This window comes from Pyrus communis, chromosome 5 (genome assembly GCF_041283825.1).
Source record: "Pyrus communis isolate YQ-2024b chromosome 5, ASM4128382v1, whole genome shotgun sequence".
In the NCBI taxonomy this organism is placed as follows: Eukaryota; Viridiplantae; Streptophyta; class Magnoliopsida; order Rosales; family Rosaceae; genus Pyrus; species Pyrus communis.
Window position 1 is genome coordinate 19,883,401 of NC_142569.1, and position 17,499 is coordinate 19,900,899.

General features: G+C 41.1%; 1 protein-coding gene and 1 pseudogene across 1 annotated transcript; one reads left to right on the forward strand and one right to left on the reverse strand.

Annotated features, from left to right (window-relative positions):
* Window positions 1-2,531: 2,531 nt before the first annotated feature.
* Window positions 2,532-4,398, reverse strand: LOC148696950 (uncharacterized; annotated as a pseudogene).
* A 10,573-nt stretch (window positions 4,399-14,971) lies between these two features.
* On the forward strand, window positions 14,972-17,341 carry LOC137726367 (uncharacterized). The gene is made up of 2 exons (XM_068465287.2): window positions 14,972-15,483; window positions 16,824-17,341. The coding sequence occupies exons 1-2, from the start codon at window positions 15,211-15,213 to the stop codon at window positions 17,106-17,108; spliced, it is 558 nt and encodes a 185-aa protein (XP_068321388.1). The 5' UTR covers window positions 14,972-15,210; the 3' UTR covers window positions 17,109-17,341.
* The last annotated feature ends 158 nt before the right edge of the window (window positions 17,342-17,499 follow it).

Sequence of the window (17,499 nt, forward strand, 5' to 3'; positions counted from 1 at the left end):
ATCCTTCAGTTAGCTAAGCCTTGAAAAATACCATTGTGGCTACTTCTAGAGCAAGCCATCGTGCATCTAGTTATACTAGGGCAGCTAGGCTCATCCATGTTTGGATATTCAGAGTGTAGAGTTTATCCTCCCGTCTTGGAGAGTTAACCCATGTGGATGTCGAGGAATTGGTTTACCCTCTCGCACTAGAGAACATGGTTGGTCCCTCGGGGGGCGTAATTTCTGCGATGAGTCCCTAAGAATGGCGCGGTTTTTTTTTTTGAAGTGCATGAGTGATCAGTTGTTGTAAGCATGCAGACGAGCTAAGTTGTGATTATTTCTGAATTCCTCAATAAAAAAAACAAGTGAAACGAACAAGAACTTAGCTGTAAAGTAGGAACTGAATAACAACTGGATAGTCCTCAGCTTATGATGCGGTGTACATCGAGCTGCTTGAGTCTTCGGGCTTTGATGTAGTGGGAAGTCACGCATGGTACTTCCTCAGATTGTAGGCACTCCACTGTTTTTCGATTTTTTTGTCATTTCATGGTGGCGAGGGTGTAATTACTCTTACCGCCTACTTTGCTAATCTTGTACGGACTTTCCTAGATGGGATCCATCTTTTTGGAGTATCTTCTGCAGACAGTGATGAAGGCTTTTCTTAGGACTAAATCTTTGGGCTAGAACTGTTGGATCTTGGGCCTTTTTGTTGTAGCTGGAGAGAAGCTGCTGCTGGTAAGATATGATACGAGTGATGTTCTGCTCGCGCCATATCTAAGCTTGTGGCCATCTCCTTACTGTTCTGTTCAATGCTTGGTAGTAAAGTGATGATACTTAGCTTAATGACATTAAGATGAATGATTGCTTCTGAGCCAAATGCCAAAGAGAAAGAAGTCTAACCGGTTGCTCATCTTTTAGTGATGCAATATGCCCATAGACATCCGGGGTGTTCATCTGGCCATTTTCCCTTCTTGTTGGTGAGGGATTTCTTGAGGTAGTCGAAGATCATCTTGTTGGATGCTTCAGCCCGCCTATTGCCTTGAGGATATCTCGACATGGACATGTGCTGCTTGATGCCATACTTTTGGAAGAACTTCACCACATCTTTGCCCACAAATTGCAGACCGTTGTCGGTGATGATGGACTAAAGGATGCCAAATTGGTGAATGATGATCCTCCATATGAATTGCTCTATGTCCGTCTGAGTTGTGGTCATCTTGGGCTCTGCTTCTACCCATTTGGTGAAGTAGTCGATTGCCACGATCATCATGCCTCTGCCCCCACTAGCAGATGACATAGGTCCTACCAGGTCAATTGCCCACTGCATGAACGGCAAAGGATTTTTCTGCAAATCTAGCTCGCTAGCAGGCAATGTTGGTACTGGCTTGTAGTGTTAGCCATGGTCGTCATTTTGTACTAACTCCTTAGCATCTCGGTGCATGGTAGGCCAACAGTAGCTTGCGTTAAGAGCCTTCTGTGCTAAAAATCGACCTTCGGAGTGATTTCCACAAACGCCTTCGTGGATTGAGCTTAGAACCTTCAAGTCATTGAAAGACGTTAGGCAGCGAAGATGTGGTCAAGTGTAGGATTTTCGGATGAGAATGCCGTTCCATATGTAGTAGCATGCTGCCTTGATCTGGAGCTTCCTAGACTCCAATCTTTCCATGGGGAATGTGCCATTGACCATGTAATCAACAATGGAATCTTGTCAGTTTTGAGTTGTACCAACCTGTGACACCTCGGCTGCTGGCTTCACCTCTATGTTTGCCTCATCTAGATACTCCACCGAAATAGAGCGTTTAAGTTGGTGGTCGAGGGTAAAGCCTAGGCCAGCTAGTGATTAGCTAGGAATCAGAATGAATTGCAAGCTTTTTCACTGCTAAGTCTTTTTCCATTATAAAGCTTACTAGTAGGGTCTCGTTCTCTGCTTCATTGTTAGATGCTTTGAAGCCTAGAGTGATTGCCTATTCGGGTATCAAATCATCTGGGGTGACAAGGACTGCGCCTACTCTTGAACCTTTGTAGTTGGATGCACCGTTGACATATAAATGTCAAAAGTCTCCATTGGGTGGAGCAGGCGGGCTAGGGTGTGCTCAGCTATCTCCAGGGCATCGTTAGGCCGCTCTGTTACATCATGAATGCCGGGTAGAGAATCATAGAGCTAGGGCCATGTTACATGCAGCAGGAGATGCTCAACTGCCGGTACATGTTGCTCTTATGTAGAATTTTTTGGGGCGACGAGGACAAAACTTGCTTCTGAGTGTGTCCCTCTAGTGTTCATCTCCCTTTGGCATTTCTTTTGGGTCAAGTTATTGCGTTCGTCAGAAAATTTTGAATTGTTGTGCGTCTGGATTGGGCAAAATAGTGCGTCATAAAATGACTGCGTGCGTCTGAAGGTAAAACTTGAGCTTCTGGGTTGCAACAACTATCGACAAAGTTAGCTTTTGAATTTCTGGTAGCATCGAGGAGAGCTTTTGAACTGTGGAATACAGGTAGTCGGGCCCCCAGCCCTTCTCGTATAATGGTAGAGCTTATTGTTGCTTCAAATAACGTCAAACATGTGAATAAGTCATCCACTGCTTCCGGTTTGGATAGTATGGAGGTGATGTCGGGTGCTTCTTCAAGTTCTTGAATATGCATTAGCGAGCCTCATCCCAAAGTGCATGTTTTTCTGCCAGAGTAAAAGAATCTGCTAGAGTTAGATCTTTTTTCATGATCAATTTTCTGAATAGCGGGTGGTTTGCTGGAAGTCATTTTTGGAAGGCTACTTTAGCTATCGAGTCATTGCATCCGACTATCCTTGCCTTCTCTGCTTTGAACCTCTTCACATAGTCACGAAGCAATTCTTTTGGGTTCTTCTTGATGTTGAACAAATGGTCGGACTTCTTTTTGATCGAGTGATAGGATGAATATTCTTTGGTGAAAACCAAAGAAAGTTCGTCGAAACTTCGGATAGATTGTGACAGCAGGGTGTAGAACCAATCTTGCGTCTCGCCTTGTAGAGTGGTGGCGAATATCTTGCACATAAGATCGTCATTGTTTTAATATAGCATCGTTGCGTTTCGGTAGTGCTTTAAGTGTATTTCCAGGTCTTCATCCCCTTTGAAGGATGTGAAATGTGGCATGCTAAACTTGCTTAGAGGCTCTGCCTACTCGATCTCGTCCGTGAAGGGCGACCTGCTTATGTTGGTCATGTTCCGTCGTAGTGGCTCGTCGGCGACCTCGTTGCGTTGGAAATTATACAATCGTTTAGTCAAGAGTCTTTCTACTTCTTCCTGAATTTTCTTTTGTTGGGGTAGCGGAGCTATCAGTTACGCCCAGCCGTGATTTGCTGGTTTAGGCTGCTCTTCCATGTGTTTGGCTTATCTATGCCGCGGATGCGGTGCGTGTAGTGCGTTCCTAACAGGCAAGCAAGTTCTTCACAAGCTGCTGGTTGAACTTGAGCCAGATTAAGTTACTTCTTCTCTCCGTCCGTCGTGTTGCCTACTCCTATGTAAGGTGGATGATGCTCCTTGCGGGCTTAGCGGCGAATGAACACTTTGCCTGGAAGGTTGCTCATGTTGACTATCAAAGTGTGACCCTAACCGTGAATGTACGCTAGTCCGTGGGCCTAATTAAGAGTGCACGCTCCTTTACATTCTAAGACAAGAGTATACGTTATCTTATGAGCACAATTAGAAGTGTACACTGCCCGAACGCTCGGTTTGTGGTTGGTCGAGTGGCTGCTTACCGGGACGCTGCTAGAGAGGTTCTTTGTCTACCCTTGTCTTACTTCGGGACACCTCGTCTGGGGCACGTTGCATCTCGATACGCTGCAAGAGCTGGTTCACCAAGGTCGTCTATTGTGCGAGGGCGCTCGTCAACTTTATGACTTGTTGAGACAAGTGTTGTTCTCCATCTGCGTTAGAATAGCTTGGAAGGAATGCGTCTCCTTGAGCAATGGAAGTATGGTAGACTCCGGGCGCCAGATTTGAGTTAAGAAATGTCAAATCCGCAGAAAAATGTGGTGAAAATGCTCCCAGTTCGATTGTCGGTCCGAAAATTTGGAGCCGAGATGGTTGAACTAATCTTGGATCAATTTAGGTTGTTGGAAGGCCATGGGAGCAGACTGGGCCGTGGGAGTAGGTTGGGCCGCGGGAACGGGCTGGGCTGCGAAAGCAGGCTTGGCCACAGGAGCAGGTTGGGCCACAAAAGTGGGCTGCTCGGCGGGAGCAGGCTGGGTCACAGGAGTGGCTGCTCGGTGTGTGACGTACGTGGGTGCGAGGCTTGGGCTCAACTTGGCAACATGTTGAGCTCGCGTTGGGATTGGAGTGACATGGCTTGGGCCATGGCCTTGGTGCTATGAGCCTTGGATGGCATAGCTTAGGTCGTGGTGGTGACACCATAAGCCTCGCCGCGGGTGACTACCATGGTGGCCATCGCGGTGGTTCCTATGGTGGAAACTCTTGGTGGCGGTGCTACTTCACTTATTGTCATATTTAGCCTTGTGGATCGCCGTGGTCCCATCTCTTGAATATTGGAATTTTCACTTGTTGAATTTTCTAAATTTCTAGCCATTGTACTTCTCTTTTACATTTTATCAAAGAATTTTTGCAAATAAAAAATTCTAAAAATAAGAACGTACGAAAAATCTACAAATGGACGAGAAAATAGAAAACTTTGGATGCGAGATTCTTCTACGAGTATGGGACTCAACTCTCAATGAAAGCACCAATTTGTGGATGCAAATTTCTTCTTCCTTGATCTTGGACAAAATTGCACCTACAAAACAAATAACACATTTGGTCAAGGCCAAGAGCCTCACGTGCCCACGATAAATTTGGGCCCCAGCTTTGGCCGAATAACCTCCGATGCCAAAGTTAGAATTTTGAGAGAAAAATGTTTAGGGAATTTTTGAGTGTTTAGCAAGAGTCAAGACCTAGGTTTTTAGAGGAAATGAGGTTGAATATATAATGCATGGCTAGTCCCTTTGGGAGAGAAGGTGACTGGCCCTTTGTGTATTTTTTGGGTATAATTGGTGGTTTGATTGGCTATTAATAGATTAAGTAGGTAATAAATCTATTAATTAGCCAATTAACATAATTTGAAAGAAATGTTTTGGGGGGTTACCTTGTGGAGAGGATTTGATGAGGATAGATGAAATAGGTTTAAAAATAAATACCCATTTGGGCACTTTTGACTTGATTGTGGGATGTTTGTCCACTGCTCGCACGTAGGAATTCCAGTGCTCCTCAAGGATAATTTTGTCCTTTTTGCTCAAAAATTCATGTGTCGCCTCTTGATTAGTTTTGGCTCCACAGTCACGGCGTTTAGGACTCGGTGAAGCTACTACTCAACTCCTTAAAGATCCTAGACTAGTTTTGGTGAAGAGTTGACGTCAAAAACATAAGGGTTCGAGAAGTTTCGGTTTGGCCGTACCTTTCAAGCCATCTTCAGGCCACCTCCGTCCACTTTTTGGACCCTTGAAGGGTATAACGTGATTCTACACTTCATAAGCTTCATTTCTATATAAATTTTGTGAAAAAATGGTTGAGAAATGAAGAAGATATGAAGGTTTGAAAAATTACCCAGTTTCCGATGACATTTTCCAGATTCTGGCAAACCAGGCGATGGCGACCAGCGAGGACCATCGGAGAAGACGACAGAATATTTCGTCGAAGTTGACGAAATATTCTAACAACATCAGGTAACGTTGTTAACTTCTGTTAAGGATTTAACGGAATATTCCTAACAGTCGTTAGGGCCTCCGTCAGCTCTGCCTGTGCGTGTGGCCGTGCCATTGCAGGCTAGTCCAACGTCCAAAATTTTTTCTGAAAATTTGTGTAGGTTCGCGACCTTGATCGACTTCATATATTTAAACCCTAGGCTCGAGCAAACTAGAGGGGATTTTATTTAAGTTCCGTTTATGTGTTATTAAACTAATTAAATTAGTAATTTCACATTTAGGGGAAACGTATCCCGAGGACATACGGGGCCAGGCAAGGCTCGGCGGCTTCGTTTCGACTGCGTATCTGTGAGTGGTCAATTTGTTTTTATACCTATATATAGTTATAGTTTCCATAAATGCGTATTTACTTCATTTTTACGCTCATATTGCCAAGTATCGTTATTGTGATATTAATTGTCATAAATGCTGCTATATGGTTGAGATATTACTGTTATGACATTCATACATATTTGTACATGCTTATCTTGTTGCACCCCGGTGTTAGTACTCGCCCCAGGGCCAAGGCCAGTCCTTCACGTGTATGTTCACATTTGCACCGTTCGCTTGTTTTGGATCCAAGTTAGGTGTCAGTCATGTCGTTCAAACTGCATTAGGCAATTGCAACTCGTAGGTGACCGTGCTTCCGCACCAGCCTTCACGTGATCGTAGTACTAGAGTGTACTGATTACACCTAGTCCTGTTCGTGTTAGAAATTATTTGTACAAACTCATATGTCAGTTTAGATGGATGAGCACTTAGTTATACTTGATTATCACATGATTATATTACTGCGACATTTGATATATCATGACTTGGCATACTTCTGGTTATATTGTTGTTGTACTTTTGTTACATACTTATGTAGTATGTTTTACAGAAACTATACTTGTTTTACAACGAGGGGTTACTATGTTCAAAAATAAAGGTTTTCTTACAAATGTTGTTTTACTGACCCACTAACTTTGTTTTTCGCCCCTCCAGGTTTAGTAGTTGTGCGTTCGTGTAAACGAGGATTCTGGCAAATCTCAGGAGATGGTTATCTTCAGTGGTATAACCCTCTTCCTATTTACTATACTATTTTATACTCTGACACTACATGTGAAATGGGTTCAATCCCGCGCACTCTTTTGATTAGGCACTTTTAGGTTTAAATTTATTCACATCCTTTTTCCACTACACTACACTTTCTGGCTTCGTCACCCTCCAGGTGTCGGCCAGCATAACTCGATTCGGAGTCCAAGTGGACTTTCCGGGTCGAGGTTTGTCATGACATCTATTAATATACATTTTCAAAGAGATTTCCATATTTTTTTGTTGGCCGTTTTTTATTATAGCTCATTAGATGTGAGATTTTAAATAGCATAAAATCTCAAGTTTTATTGTTGACATGGAAATATATTAATATTCATATGTTGAGGTGTACAAATTAAGTCAAAGAGCTTTGATCAAAAATTAAAAACTACAAAGGTTTTAATTAATGAGTATTAGTGGTTAAGGACCGCATCCAAAGTCTCCATGTTTTCTATACAATAAAAATACTCTTTTATCCTATTTCTTATTATTCAACATGAAAATTTAAGTTAAAAATAAAAGAATATAATAAGAGAATGAGGTTATTAATGATATTTTATTCTTTTCTGTCTTTGATGAAAATGACTTTTGTTTTATTTCATAGTACGATCTTTAAAATTATCCTTGACACACCCCGACCCAGAGTATCAACGTAGACACCTGAATCAGGATGTGCTGGGCAACACTTGGAAGGTGACGAAGCTATAGAGTGTAGTGATGTGGAAAATGTGAAAGGAAAATTGAGACCCATGTTGAAGGCTTACGTCCATGCATGTGAGTACCCGTATTTTAATCTTATCTACATATCAGCTTAAGCTTTGTTTGGTATATTAATATTTATACTACTTCTAGTTAGATTTATTAATACATTTATTATAAAAGTATTTTTGCATGATCACTATTAGAAGAGATCTTTGCTACCACTATTTCCTAATATTATGATACCTCCAGCTTAACTATATGCATTATCACCAATTCAGCTATCATGTTATTAGTCCCTTAACTCTATAAGTTGACACCTACACCTTCCACCATCGTTTACAAAGCCACTTATTAAACCCAAGTTATTTATCTCATGCACAATGGCACCTGGAAGCCATTTGTCAACATATCATTCATCAAATGCATTCTCATCTCATATTAGCTGCCTTAAAACACTAGTTATGCCTGCTTTATGTCCTATAAATAGGAGCTAAGCTCCATTTAGTTTCCAACATGAGCTAGCATGCAGTGCATGCTCTCTGGAGCTCACGTGGTGTGTGTGTGTGTGTGTGTATATCTATATATATATATATATATATATATATATATATGTGTGTGTGTGTGTGTATATCTATATATATGTGTGTGTGTGTGTGTGTGTGTGTGTAGTAAAAACAAGAGTGGACTTATATATGTATAGTGATAAGGAAAAAATAAGAGTGGAATTACACGTAGTGTTGGTTGTGATCAACTTCATATAGCTTGGAATTTGGGTTGAAATACAAAGATTCTAGCTTCGGATTTGAGGCAGGGGGTTTCTTTGGAACTTACCACCCTTAGAATATTTGAGCTTTGTGAAATATGTGTTATACTTGATATATATCTCTAGAATTGATATAATTGTCTGTTTTGATAATGTGGATATTGTGACAATGATGATTATATGCATATATCATTGTATATTGGAGTCGAAGGATTCTGTTGGTTTATTCGAGATTGGGATATGGAAATGGAACTATCTTTTGTATTGTTGAGTTCGACTCTTGTAGGGACCAGCAAGGATGACAAAAGTGAAATTATAGGAATGGTACAAAGTAGTGGAGACTTTGCGACCGTAAGAAGAACAAGATGACCAACAAAATGGGAATTGGGGTGATTGAGTTACGAGGGTTAGTTTGTATAATAGAGCATTTAGACCATCGTTGTTTGGACCACTGTTGCAATGGTAAGATGCATGGTATGGGATGTGCAGATCCGTGTGTTTTATTATATAGATTAACGAGTTAGGGTAATTGAAGTTATGTTGCATTCACGGTTTATCAATTAAATAGTGATTAATGATAACATATTACAATGGACTACATGTGGCATGACAATTGGTTTAGTCTTGACAATTATCTTTGATAAGACTTATGTCCCTACTGAGCTATGATTTCGCTCACCTTGTACATTTTAGACTAAGTTTGGTACGAGATTAACGAAGGGTAGAAGAGTTGAGGTTGTGTTAGACGAGGGATTTTAAGAGTTTTTATTTATTTTTGTACACCTTTAAAGATTTTCAAGTTATTTTTATAAGAGAAGTTTGATTTTTCATATTTATTTTTATTTTTACTGGCTCATCGGGCACTAGGTCCTTTTTTCACCGACCTTGGGTTTGGGGCGTGACAATGCATGGGTAAGGATAATTTTCAAGAACACATTTGGGCCCTCGTTAATCTTCAAAGCCACACCTCTAAGCCCCTGTCTACTTCCTGAAAACCATTTTTTCACTTCAGCACCCAATTTACTCAAAACCCCAACATCCCATACTCCAATCCCTCTAACCCCTCCATTTTCCCATAGTTTCCGACATATTCTAGGCTACCAAACAGAGTTAAAACACACAACTAAACAAATAGCAACAAAAAAAAGGTAGAGAAGTAATATACACATAGCAGAATAGGGAATGGAGATTTTGTGGGGGTTGAATTTGTGGTGACATTTCGGATTGGTGGATATATTTTTAAGAAATAAAGGAACTTTGTATGTCTATCTTCTTTTCTTGAGAGATGGTTCATCCTCTTTTTTTCTTTGAGAGATGGTTCGTCTTCCTTTCTAGAGAAGAAAAGAAACCCTAGAGGTGGAGGTTTGATTGTTTAAGGTGTTTGGTATTTATATCACCCACCCTCAAATCCATCAAAATCCCTAGTTCAAGAAAATCCTAGAAAATCTTTAATATTTTCACTACACTTAGATTCTTGTGGACTTTTTAAAATCCTAATCGACTACCCATGGATTTGGATGTATTTTTTAAAATCATAATTTGACTATACCATGATTTCAAAATCTTTTAAAATCTAATTGACTACACCCATATTTTAAACTCCATTAAAATACTATCAAGTCCTATCAAATCCTAATTTGACTACACCCTCCTCAGAAATTTCACAACCATCGATCCCTTGCTTCAGCTTGGGGCCAATGGTTGCCCTTCCCACCTTCCTCCTAGTCTCCTTTTGTCCTCCCCTCCATTGCTCCACCCCTTCTGTTTCCTCTATCCCCTTTCAGCTTTCTTGCCGCCACTCCCTCACTACCCATTTTCTCTTTCCCCAGTCTACGGGTGTCTCAAACACTTTTCTTTAGCTGAGTCTAGTCATCATCATTCTTAATGATAATGGGCTAATTTTTGTTGCTCCTAAACTATCGAAGGTGTTGCCATGGAGTTTTCCCATTGATGGTTCGATTGGGTGCTCGAGGTGGTTTGATGTGCATATTTGTAATAAGATCCAAATCTTTAAGCCCTTAATCAACCTGCAAGTAACACAGAGGATAGAGAGGGAGAGGGAAGGAGGAGAGAGAGAAGAGCTCTGAAATGTTTTTTGTTTATTTTTCTTTTTATCAAATTAACCACTGGGCAAAGCCATTACACATTGGACTATTTATAGTACTCCCAAACCCACTGCCAGCTAACAGAATCTAACAAGCTTTCCTAATTACTTGTAATAGTCCCATTTGACTAACTAATTCAATGCCTAACTATGATTGGGCTAATCAGGGTCATAACATTGCCTACCCCTTAAGAACAACCTTGTCCTCAAGGTTAAAATGAAGAACTGGTTGTACTTCTCAACTGCTTGCTTCTGCGTAACATGCTTCTATTTGCTGCCTTTGCAGTTGTTTTTCCCATAAAAGATTTCTGCCCATAATGTCAATTGGAGACCCACCATGGACTTGTAACCCATCTTTTGATGCTGCATCACCAATAATAGTAGTGGAGTCCTTAAAGATTGTCACATTTATGACCACACCAAGCCGCTCAATTGAAGTGTTCTCAACTAGTAGACTCAAATCACCGGCTCCCAAAACGACATCCCATTTGCTTCCTGAGTTTTGTTTGAACTAGATATGATGGATTTACCGATCATCAGCACCTGATATGTCGTAGAACACCACCTTTCTGGCAATCTATGAATCCCCTCTGAGTGAAGTCTCTCCAATCTTACTGTGGTACTACAAATTATATTGTTAACAACATGTCCTGCCAATGCTCTTTCGAACCCAGTCGCCATATCCACAGCCTTGTTCACGCTTAATTCATGCAAACTCTTCATCGCATCACTATATCCACCCTCTCCAGCTTTTTGCTTTTTGCCTTTATTCAAAGCTTCAACACTTCTATCCAATTGTACCATAAAACTACCAAACTTGGTTATTTTTGTAACCCTGTTAAGCCACTCTGCCTTGATAGCTTTGAAGTAGAGCAACAACTCAAACGTTAGCTCATCACCATTTTTGACACAATCAGAAAAATCTTCATAGTTTGCTTGTCCTTCGGTAATGATCACAATAGAAATCACTTTCTCATTCAGCCATTTGGTCTTCCTAATCACTTCGTAGTGCCACTCCCTTGTGTTATGACACTTATTGAGCCTTGCCATATTCATCAAATAAAGCTCCTCCAATTTTTTTTTGTGAACTAAGAATTGACCCAAATGCATTGACACCATTATCGCCCATGGCGTTGTCTAAAAGGTTAAGATACCTCAAAACACATCCGTCCAAGAACGAAGAGAATACGTGCATGACTTCAAGAGCCTCTTCTTCTGACCTTCCTGCAGTAAAATCTGAAAGGTTGATTTCTTGCAATAGATCTTTGATAAACAACAAGATTGGTGCAGCAACACAAGCTACATCCATACCAAAACTTCTCTTACTAACACATATATTGGTACACAATTTTTCATCATCCTTTAATGGTAGAAATAGTTCCTCAGTCTTGCCGGCATCAATAAAGGACATGCGATCACCCGAAATATCAAAAACACCTTCACATGTAGCAGTAGCTTCCTCATATTGCAACACTTGTAGACAAGTAAAATGCATTGTATGCTTAATGAAGTGTAGCTTTTGGATAAAAATTTGAGGGTACTTGTCACAACAGTTTTCCTAGTGCTTGGAACAGAGCAACACACCTAGAATTTTAGCTAATCCCCCTCCCGGAACCCATCAATTCCAGAATTCACCTATAGTTATGCAAAACTGAGAGCATGCAACCATATTATGAAAAAGAGGGGTCATTCGATCGAAGGGGTTTCCTGTAGCATCCACGCTTTGTCTCTTAGCTATTTCCTCAAACACTTTCTCTGCATTCAAAACCATCACCAATTTACCAACCTCTTACATGCTGACCCACCCATTAATCTCATTCAGATAAACATCATTCATCCCCAACTTGCCATTTGGCTTTCCCAATTTTGGATGTGTAAATCAAGGATCTCAATAACTCATGTCGACGTTTCGTGGTGTTCGTATGAGAGAGACCTACAGATTTAGTAACTCCTGCGTTCCTGAGAGGGAAACCCAAAACATGCGCCATTGTTGTAGCTTCCTTGGTGCTCAAAACAGGTTTATGACTGAGCGTAGGATGAATCAGTCCTAAAGGTTGCTGAAATCGAAAATAGCGGCGGCATTATGGTCACCATCGCAACGGGCCCGGTTTTCTCAACATTCCGCAAATGAATTGTTCATGCTACAAAATCATTTGAGTGTAAATGGTTGGCTGGGAAAATTTGCCATTGCTCTCAACAATGGTGAAGAATAGAACATCGGTGGAACATAATGGACTTGGGTGCTCACGTAATCTCCATACTCTTCAAGGTTGATGGAATCACTGACGTGTTGGTCTGCAAGTGGAAAGGGGACTGCAATTTTGGTGGTTCTTGTGTTCCTTAGAGGAGAAACAAAACCCTCCCTGCACGCTGGTGTGAATTGTCGATGCCAACGAATAGTTCAAATGTGCCTTGACAAGAGGAATTTCCATTGCTTGCAACAATGGTGAAGAAGAAAGCAACGGTGGAACATAATGGACTTGGGTGATCGAGTGTGGCTCGCAGGAACGAACTGCCCCAGGCGCCAAACCATCCGTTGTAGCTGCAAGAATATCCCTAGTTTGGGGTAACTGAAACAAAGCTTCATCACTGTTTTCACTTTTGGAGGGGCCAAAATCTCGACAAAAAGCTCTTGTAAATTCCTCCCAACGTGATGTAGTGTGAATGCGATTACGCCAACAAAACCTCTGCAAAGCTTCATTGTCTAGATGAGATGAGGCAATTTCGACCTTCTAAGATGCAGGAGTGTTGAAGTGGGCAAAAAATTGCTCCGCCCTGGAGATCCAGGAAAACGAATCATCATCGATAGAGAATCAAGGGAATTCAATCCATTGCGGACATTGAATTCACGGTGGGCTGCCTTCCTCGTCGCCCGTAGCATTGATAGCAGACATCGGGATTGGAGTAAAACCCAGACCCTGCACACTTGTTGAAGCTTCCTGGTTGCTCAAAAATGGTTTGCTATTGTTGAAGTGGGCTACCATTGAAGCGTTCGATTTCGACTGTGGCTTAAGGGATGGAGCTACGATTTCGCGCAACAATGATGATGATGAAAACAATGGCGGACCAAAATGGACTTCGATTGGCAATGGAAGTCTCGGCGGATTGTCGTCTCGTTGAAGTCCGAGATAACTAAGATCGATTGATTCAGTGTCGTCGGAAATCATCGGGGCTGGATCAGAAAATCCCTCATCGCTGATAGCAAACATAGGGGTTGAAGTGGAGTCTACCTCGCTAAGAGCCAACTTACGGGCACGACGGATCTTAGCAAGGAAGGGTGCGAATAGAGCATCCAAGGTCTTACGAAGCGAATCCTTATTCGCAGCAACCATAGCAGAAAACGTAGGTGGGTGGGTGTGCATAGGAGGGAAACCAGGATTCGAGAAGGATGATACCATTGATAAGATCCAAATCTTTAAGCCCTTAATCAACCTGCAAGTAACACAGAGGATAAAGAGGGAAAAGGATGGAAGAAAGAGAGAAGAGCTCTGAAATGTCTTTTTGTTTATATTTCTTTTTATCAAATTAACCACTGGGCAAAGCCATTACACATTGGACTATTTATAGTACTCCCAAACCCACTGCCGGCTAGCAAAATATAACAAACTTTCCTAATTACTTGTAATAGTCTCATTTGACTAACTAATTCAATGCCTAACTATGATTAGGCTAATCAGGGTCATAACAATTTGATGTCGAGACTTCCTCTCAACGGCTTAGGCTACCATGGGGCTTCCCCTTGGAAGCTATCATTAAGTCATTTGCTTATGGGTTCGTAGTGGTGGCAGACAACGGCAATACAACGTCGTCGACGGCTTTGGCTTGGCAACCCCTCTACCATGCATGCCACTGTTCTTATCCTTGCTACAAATGCGAACCACATCGGCCAACAGAAACTCTCGACGGCTTATGGTGCAACAGAATTTAATTTTAGGTGGGCCTTAATGGTTCGTGGTGGTAGCGTTGTATTGAGGTCGATGGCGGTGACTCAAGCTTGGGTTTCCCCTACCACCCACCTCTCTGTGCGTTGTTCTTGTTAAAATTGACAACCCACGTTCCCCTGCTACTCACACCTCATGCCACCACTGCACCGATGGTCTCCTCCACAGATACGTACCCATGGTATCCTCCATGGAACCGCCATCGGCTTTAGCTTTTTAATTTAGTTTAGTTTCTATGTTTCGTGTTTGTACCGCCTAAGTCGGGATTGTGTTGCCTAGGCGATCTGTTGTGGCCTCGATGTTTACAATGATTTTTATAAGAGTCTTAATGCTAGGTTTATTGTGTTTATCGTCTTTTGTGATAAATTTGTTTCAGGACACTCTTAGTTCTAGTGGTCTTTTGTGGTAGCCTTATAGGGGTTAAAATTATTGGCGTTTTGTGCAAATCATCTTCAGATCATGAAATTAGTCACTGGAGAATATATACTCATTTGACGCCTCTTTTACTTATTATTATTATTGTAATGAAACACTCTATCGCTTCTGTCAATAAAAAAAATTCAAAGCAATTTTACGATTTAATAGTATTTCACTTTCACTTATAAGCGAGAAGTATTCAAATCTATAAAAAATAAAAAAATAAAAATTATGTTGAAGGATTTCTCTATTGCATAAGAGAATTGCACATTTGGAACAGAACGGTCATGGTTTAAATCTCAAAAGAGAAAAGTGAAAAACTGTCCGTAGAGCCCAAGCCCCAGCCCAAATCTTACTATTCGTAGAAGGAAATATAAAATCCTCCTCGAATCTGCGACTGGGGCAAAATAAACCCCCAAATCTCAACACTGTTTCCGCCATTAGGGTTTTCCGAATCTCAAATCTACAAATTCCGATACCACACTTCATACCTCCGAATCCGAAATTAGGGCTTCTCTTGCACGAAATGTCGTCGGGAAGACCCAAAGACGGGGACATGCAACTGGTGGCGGCGCCGGAGAGGAAACTAGCCCAGCCGCCTGACAGGAAACTAATGCTACCGCCAAGGCCACCGACGGCAGCCGGCTCGACGGCGCTTGTGGAGTATACGCCGCCGGTGTTCAAGGAGGAGGAAGAGGACCTCGAGATCAAGCTCCGGAGGATTCTCGAAAATGTACCGGTTCGCGTCAGTAACACCTCCGGTAGCTCCGCCGGTTCGGGCTCTGGCGACTTCCATCAGGTATTATATTTGGATGCAGTATCACAATGGTGACTCTGATTTTCTTGGGATTGTAGTTATTGGATAATGATGCGTATTTGAGTAAATTACGGGATAAATTGGAGTAGATTGAGTGAGGATATAGCCATATAGGGTTGATTATCTTAGGGTGTCTATAGAAATTAGGGTATTCAGAACTTAGACAGCTGAGGGTAGAACATGAGTAGTACAGTAGTTAGGGGCCCTTGGTTTCGATCGACAAGAACATGAATTATTAAATTTGAATTTACTTGTTGGGCATATAATTCCAATACTAAAACACTTACCTATGCCCATAGCAAAAGAACGATAACTTACAATTAGCTGGAAAAAAAAAATGGAATTCATTTCGATAAGGTGGTATATGAGCTTGCCGGGGATTAGGGATATTCAAGTTTGGGGTTGAGCAAGTCTTTTCTTTTGTTAGTCAGACTCAATGCTAGATTGTTAGAATGTTGAGGGGGTTAGTCGATTTGTGTATGCCTACGTTAGGTCCAACCGTGCACCATAAAGTAGAAGAATGTGTTAATAAGAGTCAAGCACTATAACTGAGTTGTTCCCGTCTTTTTGGTTTGAGAGATTTTGCAAGGACGTAAAGCGATTTTTCTTATTTAGTGTTATTTTGGAATTGGTGGGAACATTTTGGTACCCATGTTGGCCGAATGGATATGGAGTATGGTTACTCTTTTATACAGATTATGTGGACAGCAGAACTTAATAGATATTGACTGACTAATCCTTCAGTTAACAGAATTGGTTCTCTTATGGATGAATCTCTGTCCCTTTCTCTGCATTGATTAGTGTTTTCTGCTTGAACTTGGGGTTCATTTATGATTACACAATGTAGTATTCTTTGAAAAACTGTAGCTTATTATATGCATAAGGATAGAGAAACCTTCGATCTTGAGCAATGTAATAGAATGCAGTGTTGTCTCTCTTCAAGTTTAAACTTTGGGACAAGAGATGCCTGGAATTGTCTTGTTTTTCTTGCTGCAATAAAATAGCCTCTTTCTCAACAAAAACAAAAAGTTCCTGGATTTTTACGTACTGCAATACAATGTAGCCAGGTGCAAGCTGAAACTGCTATTTTCTCTATGATTTTGAGTTTGAGTTTGATTTTGGATCAATCTTAAATGATAAATAGTTAATACCAATTAGATAAGTATCTGAAGTTCTGAACATGTTAAAAAATATAATTTCCTTTTCATACGCCTGCTTTAGTGACATTGGAATATTTGATTGGTTATGATTTGTTGGACTCATTAAGCTGGCCGCTAAATTTCATGTAAACTTTTTTCTCACCCCAAGTTGTACATCCACAGTATCGGCAAATGAGACGGAAAGAGCAAGACAGGATTGCTAGGATGGACGTGGACTATCAAAGAAGGAAAGAAGAGGCCGAGTTCAATATGAGGAGGGAGGAAAGACTGAGACAGGCTGAAGAAAAGACAGCAAAGAAGCGTTTGAAACGTCAAAAGAAAAAGCAGAGGAAAAATGAGAAGAAGATGAAAACAAATTCAGGTGGCGAAGAAAAACAGAAAGAAGAGCCCTCGGACGATGAGGGGAACTCTGATGATCAAACTGAACAGGCTTGTACCAAGTTTTAATTCTTGATGCATCGGCTCAAAGCCTGGTATCCATGGGCATTGCAAAGTCAAGGAGCACGTATGGACCAACTTAATTGGGATTTTATTTTTTTGAATTCTAGACTTTGTCATGTTTGCGACCTAAGTTCGATTGTATATAATCCGAGATGTAACAACCCAAGGGATTAGAACAAATTAAATTTTGATTTAGTTCAACTATTTTCTTGATATAAAAATGCAATGTTGAACAAGAACGATGTAGTATGCGTCGTGATCGGGTGCTCTGTTCTCCTCTAGAGTGGCATGTAGCATTTGTTTGCTTGCTTGCAATTGCATCATGCTTGTGAATGGGTTGGCTACGCACTGCACCAAAAAATCCACGTATGATAATTTGGCAGTTGATCCACATCAC